Raw genomic sequence first — 16,286 nt, forward strand, 5'->3', positions numbered from 1 at the left:
TGTGGTCAGATGAGTCATCCTGCACCATATTTTCCACAAGTGAGCGAGTGCAAAGCGTGGTCTACAGGCCATCTTAATCCTTTATTGGATTACTGTGATACAGAAAGCACTGGCCATGCCATTACACTATAACTGCATGAACAGGGTCTTACATTTCATGATTCATCTATCAGTGGCAAACTGCAGAATGTAAACAAAAAAGGCTTAAATAAACTCCAGTCTAAACAACTAGAGAGATGGAAAGTATCTGTTTTCACTTCTGGGCCCAAATACAATCTTTGCAGTACTCAGGGGTGATAGTGGGAAAAATTCCTGAGCCTGAACTTTTTTTCTCTGCTCGGGAGGTGAGCAGGGTGGGGGTGCTATGTATGAGATACACTTAACACATAACTTGTTGGCCCCTGGGTGCAGATATATGTCTATGTATAACCCTGATCTTCATTACTGTCAAAGAGTTTTTGCTTTTGAATTAGTCCCTTCAATGATTTTGTTGAAATACATGAACAACATTCAGACATGAGATAAACAAACCCAATATAAGCCTATATTTCAGAAGCTTGTGCAGATTACCAGAACTCTTGGGACTAGCAAGCCTGCTCAGGAATCCATACCTGTTTTTAACTAGTCACATACCTTATTGCTTCTATATTATATTATATTAATATATATTAATATAATATATTAATAAATATTCCCCAGGCTTAATATAGTTGTGTTCCATGGCTGAGTTTATACGTTTCGCGTTGACAGTGGAAAAAAATTCGCACGTCTATTTCCCGGGATTTCCTACTGAATCTATCAGTTTGTTTGGTCAAAGCAAGTCCCGCCCCCCCTGTGTCTGACTGTCTTAATGGCTAGTAGGCTCGGCCTTGGTGTTGGTTACAGTGAAACCTGCGCATGTCAGATCAAGAGAAGCGTCAGATCCTATGGTCAGATCACGAGGCCAGGGGTCGGCAACCCGCGGCTCCGGAGCCTCTAATGCGGCTCAGCTTTTGAAAATAATCAATTTAATTAACGTATTTTATTTTTGAGACTTAAAAAAAATGTTCGGGCGGAATATCAGAAACGTCCGGTATTTAGTTTCGGTTCGCTTGACTGACATGTCGGCGTCGTCACTCCCCATCCCCCCCTCCCCCGTTCGCTAGAGTGAGATGTCGTCGTCGTTTTAATACATTATGTGGCTCTCACTGAAATAAATTTCCAATTATTTTGCTTTTATGGCTCTCTGAGTCAAAAAGTTTGCCGACCCCTGCACTAGGAGAACCTTTTTTTTTCTCGCAGGCACGTCGGTACGCCGGATTCCGGCGTGGCGCCGGAAAACTATCAGGCCTGAGTACTGCATAAGAAATTGCCAAAGAAAGACAATCAGACCAGTTTTGAAGACTGCATTTATGGTGAGGCATAAGTCTAAGCCAATCAATTATTGAAATTTACACGATTTTCAAAGAAAAGTGGTTTTATATGAGAGTTGCAGCACGTCTTCAGTCAACACTACTTCAGTGGATTTTTCCACTAGCTGAACTTGCACCAAGATTCAGATTGGTGAGTTTTTCTTCCACATCAGCTTCATCTTCCTCCTCCTCCTCCTCTTCTTCCTCCTCCTCTTCATCCTCATCATCTTCGTCCTCATAGTCATCATCATCTCCATTGTCCTCTTCCTCCTGGCCTCCTCCAGATGCAACGCTCTTCCAGTAGGAATCGTAGCCTGATGCCCCGTAATAGTAACCGTCATCGTCATCAGCCCCACTCTGCCGGCCGAACTTGTGAGTGCGAGCTGCAAGAAACCAAACAAGAAGAGCATTAAAAGTTATTCTCAACCAACTTCTCTTCTGTATTGCACTGGAGTACTAGAGACTCACTGGACATGCTGAGGTCTTTGGTCTCCTGCGTCTGGTGTCCACACTTTGGGCATGGAGGTGCCTTGCCTTTCTCTTGCTTAAAGACTTTGCTTCGAGCGTGATCATCACAGAAGCAGGCCTACAGAGACAAATATACACTGTAGAGCTTTCAACACTGCACAGCCTTTTCTGCAGCTCAGAAGTGTTTAATACAAAATATGTATTGGAGGACAAACAAAGGCCTCACCTTGCATCGAAGACAAGAGTGCTGCCCCAGTCGATTACACGACACACCTAAAATCGGGACACATTTTGAGAGAATGATTCTAAATATATGAAAGGCAGCAAATGGAGAAAATTATGCAAACTCATACTAAATACCCACAAACTCACATTTAAAAGTCTCGGCCTCTAGGACCTGACAGCTGGCCTGATGTTCAAACTGATCGTCCTCACACAGGAAGTTGTGGCAGAAAGAGCAGCGGAAAATGCGGCCTCCTGCATCGAGGAATATTACATAACATTTCCTCAATGACAAACTGGTCAGTAGAAATAATTACTGCCTTAAAATTTGCCATATGACTACAGAAGTAATGCAATACAGTCTAATTTGGCATAAACCTTTAAGATCTGCAGTTTATACATACACACATATATACATACATACACACACATATATATACACACACACGCATACAGGCCATTTTATTAGGTACACCTTGCTAGTAAAAGGTTGGACCCCCTTTTGCCTTCAGAACTACCTTAATTTTCGTGGCATACTTTCAGCATGGAGTTGGAAACATTCCTCAGAGTTACTGCTGCTTTTCTATCATCTCAAACCAGTCTGCCAATTCTCCTCTGACCTCTCACATCAACAAGCCATTTTTGTCCACGCAACTGCTATTTCCTGAAATACTGAATACTGATCTACTGAAATAGATATTTCCTCTTTTTCAGACCGTTCTCTGTAATCCCTATAGATGGTTGTGTGTGAAAATCCCAGTAGATCAGCAGTTTCTGAAATACTCAGACCAGCCAGTCTGACACAAACAACCACGTTCAAAGTCACTTAAATCATCTTTCATCCCAATTCTGATGCTCGGTCTGCACTTCAGCAAGTTGTCTTGACCACCTCTACATGCCTAAATGCATTGAGTTGCGCCCATGCGACTGGCTGATTAGCTATGTGTGTTAACAAGCAATTGTACCTAATAAAGTGGCCGGTAAGTGTGAGTATGTATGTCCCTCCGAGTGTATCTGAGTGTATGTGTGTATGTATGTATGTATGTATGTATATACGTACGTACATATACATACATACACACACATTATATATATATATATATATATACACATATATACACATTATATATATATATATATATATATATATATACATATACACACACATATACACACGTATATTATTTGTGTGTGTGTGTGTATATGTATATGTGTATGTATGTATGTGTGTGTATATATACACATACACACACACACACACACACTTTTTCTTCTTTTTTTTTACCATGTTCCCAAACACTGCGGTCACACTCGATGCAGTCGGCGTCAGAAAGTGGACAGGAGCAGGCATGGGTACTCAGACACTTCCTCCCATGGCACACCCAGGCTTCACAGAAGTCACATATTGCCCCCTAGTGAGCAAAAACATATCAGTACATTCTATAAATCAATGAGTCCCAGGATTTCTATAGCTTTTTCTCATCTCAGAAATTATTTCTGAGGGCCTGAAGGTGTAACACCCGTGTTGTAAAAGTCATGTTGAGGTGCAAACAGTGAGACCATTGCTTAACTAAGTGAATGAGTAAACAGAGAAAAACTGTGGTTTTGTGGATGTTGATTATTACATAACAAACTGACTGTATCTTCAACAAGGCCATTTTTATGAGCCACAATGTGTCAACTTTTATGATATGTAGGGCATGTTGTGACAGGGTTCATTTGGTCCACCAGTACCTTGGAAAAGTCATTTTCTTACATCATGAAATAGAGATGATATGACCAACAAAAGATAAAATATTGTGGAAAAGCAAGTAATAATATATGAAATTGACTGGTACATGCCTGCATACTTAAATGTTCTTAAAAAAAAGGCAAAATAGATGAAAATCATTTTTATATTCATCATGAACATTTCACACAATGTGAAGGACAACTGCTGATCAAACCATGTAGGGGAAAAAATGTACATAAGATTTTAGGACCCTGACAATATGTTGTTGATCAGGACAAAATTTGTCTATTGTGAAAAAAATGATTATGAATGTCTTAATGGCTACGTAAACTCATGAACTTCCAAGATTTAACCTAGCTAGTCAAGACTGGCTTTACCTTGTGAAACTTTCTTGCAACTTTGGTGGCTTTAAATCTACATTAAAACTAACTGCACTTGAGTTGCATAATGTAGTGTTTTGCAACCCACTTGAAACTCAACCGTTAAGAGACTCGACTGTTGACAGAGGTCACATGTAGAATGACATACTTTCTATTGACTGATTTCATCGGATCAAAAAACAGAAAAGTTTATTGCAACCCACTTGAAACTCAACCGTTAAGAGACTCGACTGTTGACAGATGTCACATGTAGAATGACATACTTTCTATTGACTGATTTCATCGGATCAAAAAACAGAAAAGTTTATTGGGTGATTTAAAAGGAGAATCTCCCCTGCCACGACTCTGGTCCCTCAGCCAAGACAACAAATGCGAGTGTCTCAAAGAGAACGTTTGTTCCCAATTGTATTAGAGCCAACAGCTGTTTGTTCCATCGTTTTATTTCTTCTTTGTTAGCCTGCTGTTTTTGTCTTTGACAGAGCCAGACTCATCTTCTCCTTTACTGATGCCCATAAATTTACACAGAGCTCAGAGTTGTTTGAAATGCAAATAGAAAAAAGTTATTAAAGAAGAGAAAACTGAGATGCCATTCATGATAAACTTGTTGTGCGTCTAGTATAGGATGAGAGACATTAAGTTGGCTTTAACTGTAAAGGCTACTTAAACATTATTTTCAAATGTTGAACATGTATAAAGACACACACATATATACATGTATATATATAAAAAGTGACAAAGATGTCACAAAAAAGTCACAAAGTCACAATGATTTAAAAAAAAACTTGCAAATATATGAATTACACCTCGCCGGCTGTAGCAAGAATAACACAACTTATGAAAACTACGAGCTGCTAACTTGGCTACCTACCAGAATAACTGAATATATTGTGCTACACGTTGCTTCATATAACTCAAGTTGCACAGAAACTGCTGCAGACAACTCACAACATATAACTAACATGAAAGGTTTACTGTGTAAAGCCTCCCTAAGAAACACTATATTGCCAAAAGTATGTGCCGTATGCTTTACACCACTGCATTCAATGCTTTGCATTGTGCTTGGTGATGCAAGGCTTGGATGCAGCTGCTCGGCCATGGAAACCCATTCCAAAAAGCTCTCCATGCTGGTCTTGGGCTAATCTGAAGTTTGGAGGTCTGTAGCGATTGAGTTGCTGTCGTTCCCAATCGTTTGTTATAACTTTGTTATAATACAACAACAGTTGACTGGAATATTTAGTAGAGGGGAAATTTCGTGACTGGACTTGTGGCACAGGGGGCATCCTATCCTGAGAGCGACCCATTCTTTCACAAATGTTTGTAGAAGCAGTCTGCATGCCTAGGTGCTTGGTTTTATATACCTGTGGCTGTGGAAGTGACTGGAACACCTGAATTCAATTATGTGGATGGGTGACTGAATAGTTTTGTTAATATAGTGTATGCTTACTCATGTCTAATCTGTATTACTGATGGCCATTTGCATTGTTTTATATCAGAAAAATGACCTGAAGCCAGACAGAGTAGCACACATTTACATACTGCCTAGATGCTCTTTTTCCTGCTCATTTAATTTTACTTCACTTTTTTTGGACAATAAAAGGGTATGTTCAGGTTACACAACCGCTTGTAGCAACAGCAGGCGCCAGCCCAGAAAAGGATCTCCCATCAAATGCTATTACAGGCTATTAAAGTAACATTCCTTTGTAATGCAACTCTGTGCAGGCAAGGGAGGTGATTAGTGGGTCCTAGGCAAATGCCCCCAAGCCCTCCCATTTAAGCACAAGTCTTTGTTATGCCAATTTTCTGTTTGTTCCCTCATTTCTCCACACTACTGTTGTGAAGGAGTGATGAATATAATTGCTGATGGAGGCGTCACATTTGCTCTGCCTGAACCTTCCTTACATGTTCTTGTTGCACTGGGTCAATCTGACTTGTCCTGGTTTGATTAATGTAAACTAATTAAACTGGCCTACATTCCTATTCCTAGTTCTCAAGCATGTCTGCAGTGAACATCTTGTTATGCCTTTTGTTCAATGCCTTCTAATTCCTTTGTGCAACTGAACTTTTTAATCTGTTTGCAGAGGTTCTACTGCCAGGAAGCCGGAGCTGAAAGTTTGACCCACATTGCAACAGCAGGACAAATAGCTGTGGTTTGTGAACATTAGTATTTCAGTGAAACAGCAACAAAGTAATGATTTCTTCTAAACTAACTTTTTTTTTTTTTTTTAAATAAACTCATTGCCAAACAGCAGAGGCCTGCAACCCCCAGTCACGTTAGAGCATGTGTCAGGCTCCAGTTCTTGTGGGCCAAAACATTGCAGACTTCAGTGTTTTGGCCCACAAGTACTTCTTCTTTGAGCTGCTCCCTTTAGAGGTCACCACAGCGGATCATCTGCCTCAATCTTGCCCTATCCACTGCCTCCTCTACTTTCACACCAACCATCTCCATGTCCACATTCACTGCATCCAAAAACCTTCTCTGAGGTCTACCTCTTCTCCTTCTACCCGGCAGCTCCATCTCCAACATTCTTTGACCAATATATCCACTATTCCTCCTCAACACATGTCCAAACCATCTCAACCTAGCCTCTCTGGCTTTATCTCCAAACTGCTCCACCTTCACTGTCCCTCTGATCTGCTCATTTCTAATCTTGTCCATCCTTGTCACTCCCAACGAAAATCTCAGCATCTTCATCTCTGCCACCTCCAGCTCAGCCTTCTGTCTTTTAGACAGAGCCACAGTCTCCAAACCATACATCATAGCAGGACACACTACTGTCTTGTAAACCTTCCCCTTCACTCTTGCTGCTATTCTTCTGTCACACATCAGCCCTGACACCCGTCTCCACCCTCTTCTTCACCTCTTTTCTACATTGTCCATTGCTCTGGATGGTTGACCCAAGATATTTGAAGTCATCCACCTTAACAACCTCTACTCCTTGCATCTTCACCTTTCCACCTGCCTCCCTCTCATTCACACACATGTATTCCGTCTTGTCTCTACTGACCTTCATTCCTCTCCTCTCCAGTGCAAATCTCCACGTCTCCAGATTTTCTTCCACCTGCTCTCTACTCTCACCACAGATTACAATGTCATCTGCAAACATCATGGTCCATGGAGTCTCCTGCCTGACCTCATCTGTCAACCTTTCCATCACCATTGCAAACAAGAAGGGGCTCAAAGCTGATCCCTGATGTAACCCTACTTTCACCTTGAAACCATTTGTCACTCCAACTGCACACTCTCTTTACATCCAGAACACTTTTCACAAGCTGTTCCTTTAGGATTATCCCTACTCCATTTCTCTTCCTCTCTATACCATGATAGAACAGTTTGAATCCACCTCCAATGTTCCTGGCCTTGCTTCCTTTCCATCTGGTCTCCTGAACACACAGAATATCTACCTCCCTTCTCTCCATCATGTCTGCAAGCTCTCTGCCATTGTCCCTAGGTTCAGAGTCCCTACTCTAACCTCCACACTCCTGCCTTTCCTTCTCTCTCGCTGCCTTCTAACCCGCCTTCCTCCTCTCCTCTTTGATGGTCTTCAACAGTAGTAGTCCAATTACCACTGGCACCCTGCTGGTCAACAGCACCGGAGGCGGTCGTTGTTAACCCGGGCCTCGACCGATCCGGTATGGCAATCATATTTGTGATCCGCATGATAGTTTTGGCAGAAGTTTTATGCCGAATGCCCTTCCTGACGCAACCCTCAGCATTTATCCGGGCTTGGGACCGGCACCAGAAGTACACAAAGTACACCCCTAATGGCTGGTTTGTTTTGGCCCACAAGTACTGAATCAGCTAAATCAGCACATCAGCTAACTAGCAAGGCCTTCATGAACTGAACGGTCAGTGTCAGATGAGGGTAAATGCTAATATCCACACCACTTTGGTCCAGAAAGTTGCCAGTCTGACATGCCTGCATTGGAGAATGTCCGTCAATGCTAGTTTGCAATTTTGAAAACACATTCTGGACCAACTATCCTGACATTACCAATGATTTGTCTCTGTACAATGAGAATCTTTTGCTTACCACCATACCCATTCCAGTGCTGTGTACTCCAGGATGTTTTATGACGCAGTCAGAGGACTTCATGCACTTTGTTTTTCCTTTGAAAACAGTGAGCAAAACCCATTACAGCATGATTGATGCTATAAAACTGCAAACATGCAAAGCAAGATTCACATTTGGACACTTTATGGGCTTTGAGCAAAGTTGACAGATAAACAATATGGCCATCTGCTGAGAAACATGACTAGTCATTTAGCTTTGGGCAGTGCAGGCTTTTGGTCCAATTTGGTCAAATTTTGGTGCCTTACTCTCATCTACATTGGAACTTGTGTTATCAGAAATAATGTTTTGTCCTTCAATTATTTATCAATATGTTATCAAGCACAGGATATTAGTCTGACTTTGATAATACATGATGTACAACTTACCACATTGGGCACACATTGGAAGCTTCTGCACCGAAGCACAGAAGTAGCAGAATGCTCTGTTTTTCTGTCGTCTAGTAGGAAATAAAACACACATTAAAACATGCAAAAGAAACAACAAACATGAACATAAAAATATACCAAACAGGGTCTTCTACCATACCAACCTTACTTTTCAAGCTGGTTGCACAAGTTGTGACAAAAGGCAAAAAATAGTCTGTAACTTGATGAAAATCAAATGAGGAAGCTCACCTTAGACACTTGTCACAGTCCTGAAAACATCAACCAAATATATCTATTAGAACAATATATGAACTTACCAACAGGAGTAACAGGTTTAAAGGGGCACTTCAGCCTAAAACTACTGTTCAATGTTATCTGTTATGTAATGCAGTAGTCAGCAACATGGTGTTATAGCCCTCTGTCTCATCAGTTTGACAGAACTCGCATAGATGTTGATTATATATAGAATATGTTTTTTGTTCATCACTGTTCTCTCACTACAACACCCAGCATGCATTACACAAATACATCATAAAATTTCTTTGTAAATCCCTTTGGTGTCATTCAATATTAACTGCTAGCTTAGCCACCGATCTATAGGCTAATAAATACAGCCAAACTCTAACCTTGACTGTCGAACAAAATCATGAAGAAAACATCTTCATTCAATTTTTAACTGATTCGGCCAGAGAAAAGAAGTTAAACTGAGATGTAATATCTTCATCCTCCTCATCTGACTAATCCATTTTCCTCATTGAAAAAGTGGTTTGAAGACCATAGTCAGTTGCACTAACGCATTCAGCTTCTTAGCCGTAACATTTACTCTCTGGCTTCCTTCATTCATCAGCTTTTAGCCTTTTCAAAACAGTCTGCTCCCACTTTAATTCCACTTCAAAGCAGATGAACCTTTTTTAAAATTCTTCCTACTTTCAAGATACATAATCAGAAAAGGATTTTCATAGAGCTTTAAACCAGAAAATCTCACTTGTTTTCTAGAGACAGATTTAGCAATGAATAAATATTTTATTTTAGTCAGAGTGCCCTGTTAAATCAGTTGTCTTCGAATCTAGACATTTGATCCAGTTCCTCATCTTGAATCTTCATATTCACTGGCAGTTAACTTATTGGCAACTTAGTATTATACCAACTGGTAACTAAAGTCCAGGACTGGAAACTACATTCAAGATCCAAATTTGAAGCCCTCTGCTTTAAAAAGTTTAGGACTGAATACTAAAAACTTTGAAAAATAATATGATGTGTGTGCATTTTAGCGCATTTCCAACACTCTTACCATGCCTGAATTGCAGGGATGTTTTGCCACATCAACATTCTCTCTGTTTGCACGATTTTGTTTTTCTCGCTCCTTCCGATTTTCAGCCTTCTTGCGGGCACCGGTCTTCTTCTTCGGCATTGTCCGTCTCTCAAATATTGAACTACCCAGAGAGAAAACAGCATGAACCAGAGACCACTTAGCCAGGGTGAGTTACTAACAGAAGATTACAGCTAACTCATCATCATCATCATCATCATTGTTAACCGCTTAGTCCAAATAGGGTCGCAGTAGCAGTTGGGAGAGCAGAGAATCCCAGATGACCCTGTCCCCCGCAACTTCCTCCAGCTCATTCCCAGGGACCCCAAGCCACTCCCAGGCCAACTTAGATATGTAATCCCTCCAGCGGGTCCTAGAACGACCCCAGGGTCTTTTCCTGGTAGGCTGTGCCTGGTACACCCCCACCGAGAGGCGTCCAGTGGGCATCCGAATCAGATACCCGAACCACCTCAGCTGGCTCCTCTCAATGCGGAGGAGTAGTGGCTCTACTCCGAGCTCCTCCCGGATGGCCGAGCTCCTCACCCTATCAAATAGAGTGTAGCCCGCCACCCTGTGAAGAAAGCTCATTTCTGATGCTTGTATTTGTGATTTCATTCTTTCGGTCATTACCCACAGCTCATGACCATAGGTGAGGGTTGGGATGTAGACCAACCAGTAAACAGAGAGCTTCGCCTTTTGGCTCAGCTCCCTCTTCACCACTACGATCCGGTACAGTGACCGCATCACTGCTGCCGCCTGTCCCAGCCTGTGGCCGATCTCACGATCCCTCTTCCCAATTACAGCTCTCTCAATTTACAATATTCTTAGTTTGAAAGGCAGTTATCAGGCATATGTCTAAAACACACATGCTTTTTAGAAGCATAACTGTCATATTAATTTCTACATCATAGCTATAGAATGTGAATCATTTTGTACAGTTGTTTTTTGTAAATGGTACTAGTCTAAGACAATGTGGTCAACAGTTCTGTCCACTGATGCTCAGTTGTCCAGTGCAAGTGGACCACAGGAGCAGGACTTGGAAAAAGCTGATCCAGCCACCTAGGGCCCCCTGAGCCAACAATTGCATTAAAATACAAAGCATATATACTATGTAGATATTATCTGCAAATGTAGCAGTTATTTTCAGTAATTCCAATGCCCCAGGACCCAGTTATAATGGACTATTCCATGTTCTTACATGATGACGACTGTAAAGACAAACTGCTATGAGAAACCAATTAAGTGACAATCTAGAGTTCGGAGAGAGGGTTCTTTAGTCTGATATTCTGGGTATTGAGAGGGAAAATCTAATAAAGTTAACCAAGAGCACCAGATAAATGCAAAAAGTGGGTGGAGATCAAAGAGTTGTTACTATAATCTCACATCTAACTTGTTTTTTTTTCCCAGTCAGAACAGAATAATAATGCTAATCATTCTCTAATATCTGTACCAATCTAAATTAGACCGTCAGATCATTTTGCTTCAAGCCCATTCCTTACAATAAGCCAAAGTATCTGATGGTATAGCGAGTTAATTTCACTTAATATAATTACTTAAAAATGACTAGAATTACTTTCATATTTTAACACTCTTACAACAATCTCTAAATGAAAAATACTGGGCATATTGACGACACTAAAGATAACTAAATTTGTTAAGATAAGCCCAGAGACTCAACTAATTTAATAGTATGCACCAGGGGGGGCTTATTCCTGTCTTTTGCCCAGAGCACCAGGCTGCGTCCAAAACCGCATACTAACACACTAAATTGTATGTCAAAAACAGCACACTACCACTAGAAGTCCGTTGACTGGTGTCGTGTGTGTAGTACAGTAGTAAGTTATGTGGTTTTGGACGCAGCTCCAAACTCACCAACCTAACTAGGTTAAATCCACCCTCGAGTTCAGGAGCAGGAGAAGAGACGAGGAAGACTGAGCAACATGAGTCACAGGTTATTCATGTCAACCCTACGCCTCATTTTGTAGTCCTCCTGCTGTCATTTTAACTTCACGAAGGGCTCAGGAGTGAGCTGATAAAACACATCTAGCGTATGAAACAGCAGTAAACACGCTGGCTGTCTAACTAAATGTCCAGGGCAGACGGACTGCAGGAGCAGGACTGGGAAACAGAGCTAAGCTAAGGCACAGAAGACTAGAAAGGCTGAGCTTTCTGTCAGCAGCCTCGAGCGTGGTTTATCGACGCTACATATAATGATATTTACACACAAACTACACTATATAACACTTCTCAGAAAACTGCCAACCATTTTAAACATACCACACAAAACCGTCTGTCCTCACAGCCGCCTTAGCTACTTCGCTGGCGAGCCGGGTCCTCACCGAAAACCTCGCCGTAGAAACGAGAGCTACCAAATAAAAGTTCCTGATAGGAACCCTTATTACCACTACAGCACAGTGTTCACTGACGCATGTACAAAAGTCTTTACATTTTGCTTTGATCATAACATTTAGGAATTTATATTAAACTGAATTATAAATTGTTTTTTTATGTTTGCTGAACGTTTTTAGTTCGACTGCTCGGGCGCCACTCCAGAAGAGGGCGGTCTTTGAGCTCCAAACGGATCAAACGACAATCTAAGCGGGTTGCCATGTATTTCACAGTCCCTTACAGTAGACTCTTCTGTGATACAAGCTGCAAGCGTAAATTCGCAGATCCGAGTGGCTTTTACCTGGCAACATCAGCTGTAGTGACGATTTACTCAGATTAATTTTGCTTGAACCGATTCTTTCGAACTGTCAATTGCATTCAATAGACAGTCCGATTCAGTGATTCTTTGAATAACAAATCAACTTCATTCTCATCTCAATATACATACAGGTGGACTTCTGACTGGCCCACTGGAGCCAGCGCTTAGGGCCCTCTTACTGCAAGGGGCTTTAGGGGTCCTCAAAAGCTTATATACTTGAAACACTTTACTTGAGTGGAGTATTATGAAAGGATGTCACCATTGCAACAAAACAGTTTATAAAATTTCTTTCCTCTTAGAAATTCCACAATCAACTGTGAACGGTATTATTGAAAAAGTGGAAGTGTTTAGGAACCACAGTAACTCAGCCACATAAAGTTACAGTGGGGTCACCAAGTGTTGAGCTGCATAGTGCATTAAAGCTGCCAACGTTCTGCTGACTCAGTAGCTGCAGAGTTCCAAACCTCCTCTCACATCAACATCAGCACAGAAACTATGCCCCAGGAGCTTCATGGCACAGGCTCCCATGGCTGAGCAGCTGCATGTAAGCCTTACATCACCAATCACAATGCACAGCATCACGTGGAGTGGTGTAAAGCACACCGCCACTGCATCAGTGGAAATTAACATTATCTGACTGTACTGTGCCAATTGTAAAGTTTGGTGGGGGAGGGATAATGCTATGTGGTTGTTTCTCAGGAATTCACATAGGACCCTTAGCTCAAGTGAGGGGAAATCTGCTTCGGCATACCAAGACATTTTGGACAATTTGTATGCAACTTCGCGGGAACAGTTTGGGGAAGGCCCATTTCAGGTTCAGCATGAAGCAAGGTCCACAAAGGCATGGTTGAGTGAGTTTGGTGAAAACAAACTCGACTGGCCTGCACAGAGACCTAACCTCAACACCTTTAGAATGAACTAGAACAGAGAGCCAGGTCCTCTCGTCCAACATCAGTGTCTGACCTCACAAACACTCTTCTGGATGAATGGGCAAAATTCCACAGACACACTGCAAAATGTTGCAGAAAGCTTCTCAGAAGAGTCAATGCTGTTATAGCTGCAAAGGGGGGACCGACTCCATATTAATGTCTATGGATTTAGAATGGGATGTCATAAAAGCTCCTGTAGGTGTAAATGTGTAAGTGTCCCAAAAGGTGTATATGCTTTTTTTGGAGTACCTGAGGCCTCCAGTGCACAGGGACCTCACAAGACCATCAATTCATTCTAAATTGCAAAACAAAATGTCTCTATTGATAAAAATGTATCTCCTAAAAAATATACATCCTAAACTTAATCAAACTAAAACAGTTCGATTCAGTTTGTTGCATCAGTGAATCAATTTGACTGATTCACTACAAAGATTCTGTTCAAACGAACCGATTCGTTCAACAGTCGGACGTCGCTTCGCTTGGAGCTCAGCCACAACAACACTGGGCCAAGTGAGCTCTGCGATGCGCCGTGTAGAATTAATGTTTCGTATTAGTTTCGCTGTGTTCAGTAAAAAAGTAGATTACGCGTTTACTTAAAAGGCAGTTCATTGAAACAGTTGCTTGGTAGTTCAGGTTTCGAGGCTTTCCTTCTCTAGCGCTTAAGCTAGCAGAGCGGGCGAGCAGGTTGACTTGCATAGACAGTCAACGGTCAACCGTGGTCGGTTAGAGCATCATGGCAGTGTCGCTGGTGAAAGCGTGCCGCAGCCTGGCTCTGTCGACGTGGCTGCTGTCTTTCTGCTTCGTACACCTGCTGTGCCTGGACTTCACCGTGGCCGAGAAAGAAGAGTGGTACACGGCCTTTGTCAACATCACCTACGTGGACCCGGTGACCTCGGAGCTGCGGACGGAGAAGACTGAGTGCGGGCGGTACGGAGAGCATTCACCCAAGCGGGAGGCTCGGGGGACCGTGCTGCTGCCCGCGCCTGGACACGACAGGCAGGCCTGCGACAGTAACACCAGGTTCCCCACCAGCCGTGACCACCAGAGCCCATGGATAGCGCTCATAGCCCGGGGGAACTGCACGTACCGAGAGAAAATCCGGCTCGCAGCGAGCCTCAATGCCTCCGCCGTGGTCATCTTCAACGTGGGATCGAGTAACTCCAACGAAACTATAACCATGCCTCACCAAGGTAGGGATTAAAGCTGGCTCTGGCAACTTTTCTAGCTCGTCTTACCCTTTAAACAAATGGTTCGCTGGTATTTGCACAATTTCTCTTTTTAGTCAGAGATCAGCTAAGACATGTTTAGTGTCCCTAGTTTACTCGTTTAGTTTAGTACTAATCTGTCACCCGAAACGGTTGTTGGTGACATTGATTTCCTTTACTTGTTAGCTGCAGTGCAGAGCTAAATGGCAACTTGGGACACCAATTATTGTGTACATTTATTTTTAAACTCTTCCTTTTAGGCATTTCAATGACGTTTTCAATGCCTTTGAAATGCCACACTATTTGTATTTTAACACAGGGGTGTAGTGATACGTATATTTTCAATTTCAGTAACTATGGATTTTCAATTCTGGCAATATTCAGTTCATTTTTTGCTGTTTCATGCATTAAATTGTCTTGATTCTGTACAGCTCCTCACATTTAAAAAGATGGTTCTTCAAAGGTTTCTTTAGTAAGCAATGGTGCTATTTATAACCGCAAATTCTATATGAAACCATTTGATGCTAGAATTCGCATTGATGGTGAACGTGTTGTTTAAGGTTCTATATAGACCCTTTTTTGTTAATATTTAAGTCTTGTGTGGTGGTGATGTTTCTGTTACTAAATATCATGTTTAAAATATACAAGTGGACAGCATAGGGATCTCCTTTAGCAGCTGTAGCCAGTCAGCAGCCTGTCCATGATGTCCACACACACACACTCTTACAGCATGCCATGTAGGAAGAGAACAGAGTGAAGGGACACAGCACTTCCACACTGTTATTCCCTGAGGGTTCACCCCTACACCACATGTGTAATACAAATGTGTGGGGGGTTTACAGTGTGAAGGAACTGCAAATGTGTTATATGTTCTTCACAGAAAATGAGCAAAGATCAAGAATCTGAGGTTGAAATAATAGTAAATTGCATCACATTTTTCGTTTGTTAATCATTGAAAATGAACAGCACATAAGGGTTAAAGTAGTATTGAAAACATGCATATTCAAAGCCTGTAAAATGCTTCAAATGATGGAAATGGGGACCTCTTGAAAGAGCATGAGAGGTCTTTAAAGCATTGTTTTTTGATACAGTATTAAAGTTGCTTTAGAAATGAACCCAGTGAGAGTTCAAAAGTGCTCCAGCGTGCTTTGGTTCGGGTCAACAGTGGATGTTTAATTATTCTCAGTAAAATGGTTTATTTAGTGTAGTGACCTAAATGATCTGTTTGTGCAATCATGTAAATATGTAAACTTCTCTGTGTTCTGTTTCTGTCGCTGCCTCTGGTTGAGCATAGGAACCAAAGCTATGTCCTCCTATAAAAGGAACCCAAGCAGCTCTCTCTACTGCGAACCCTTTCTCTTACCAGGTGCAGACTTGGTTGAATATATGAATTCAACAGCCACAGCTGGCCACCAATATGGCACCCTCTGTCAACACTGAAGAACATTGGTGTTTTGATTTAGCCTCCTATGAATCTAAATGTGAGGTAGCCTGTGTGCTGTAAT

The 16,286-nt window shown here is 41.8% G+C and overlaps 2 protein-coding genes across 2 annotated transcripts in view; one reads left to right on the plus strand and one right to left on the minus strand.

Annotated features, from left to right (window-relative positions):
- Nucleotides 1-1,281: 1,281 nt before the first annotated feature.
- znf330 (zinc finger protein 330) lies at nt 1,282-12,352 on the minus strand. The gene is made up of 10 exons (XM_017717645.2): nt 12,218-12,352; nt 9,923-10,064; nt 8,881-8,900; nt 8,632-8,702; nt 8,225-8,301; nt 3,367-3,493; nt 2,232-2,336; nt 2,086-2,132; nt 1,860-1,977; nt 1,282-1,774 (listed from the first exon to the last, which is right to left on the minus strand). The coding sequence occupies exons 2-10, from the start codon at nt 10,040-10,042 to the stop codon at nt 1,497-1,499; spliced, it is 963 nt and encodes a 320-aa protein (XP_017573134.2). The 5' UTR covers nt 10,043-10,064; nt 12,218-12,352; the 3' UTR covers nt 1,282-1,496.
- A 1,684-nt stretch (nt 12,353-14,036) lies between these two features.
- The window catches only part of rnf150a (ring finger protein 150a), a 35,849-nt gene continuing 33,599 nt past the window's right edge, over nt 14,037-16,286 (plus strand). Inside the window, exon 1 of the mRNA XM_017717644.2 lies at nt 14,037-14,766. Within this exon, the coding sequence (XP_017573133.1) occupies nt 14,310-14,766 (457 nt within the window). The 5' untranslated portion in view covers nt 14,037-14,309. The remainder of the gene's footprint in view (nt 14,767-16,286) is intronic.

This window comes from Pygocentrus nattereri, chromosome 5, assembly GCF_015220715.1.
Source record: "Pygocentrus nattereri isolate fPygNat1 chromosome 5, fPygNat1.pri, whole genome shotgun sequence".
Taxonomy (NCBI): domain Eukaryota; kingdom Metazoa; phylum Chordata; class Actinopteri; order Characiformes; family Serrasalmidae; genus Pygocentrus; species Pygocentrus nattereri.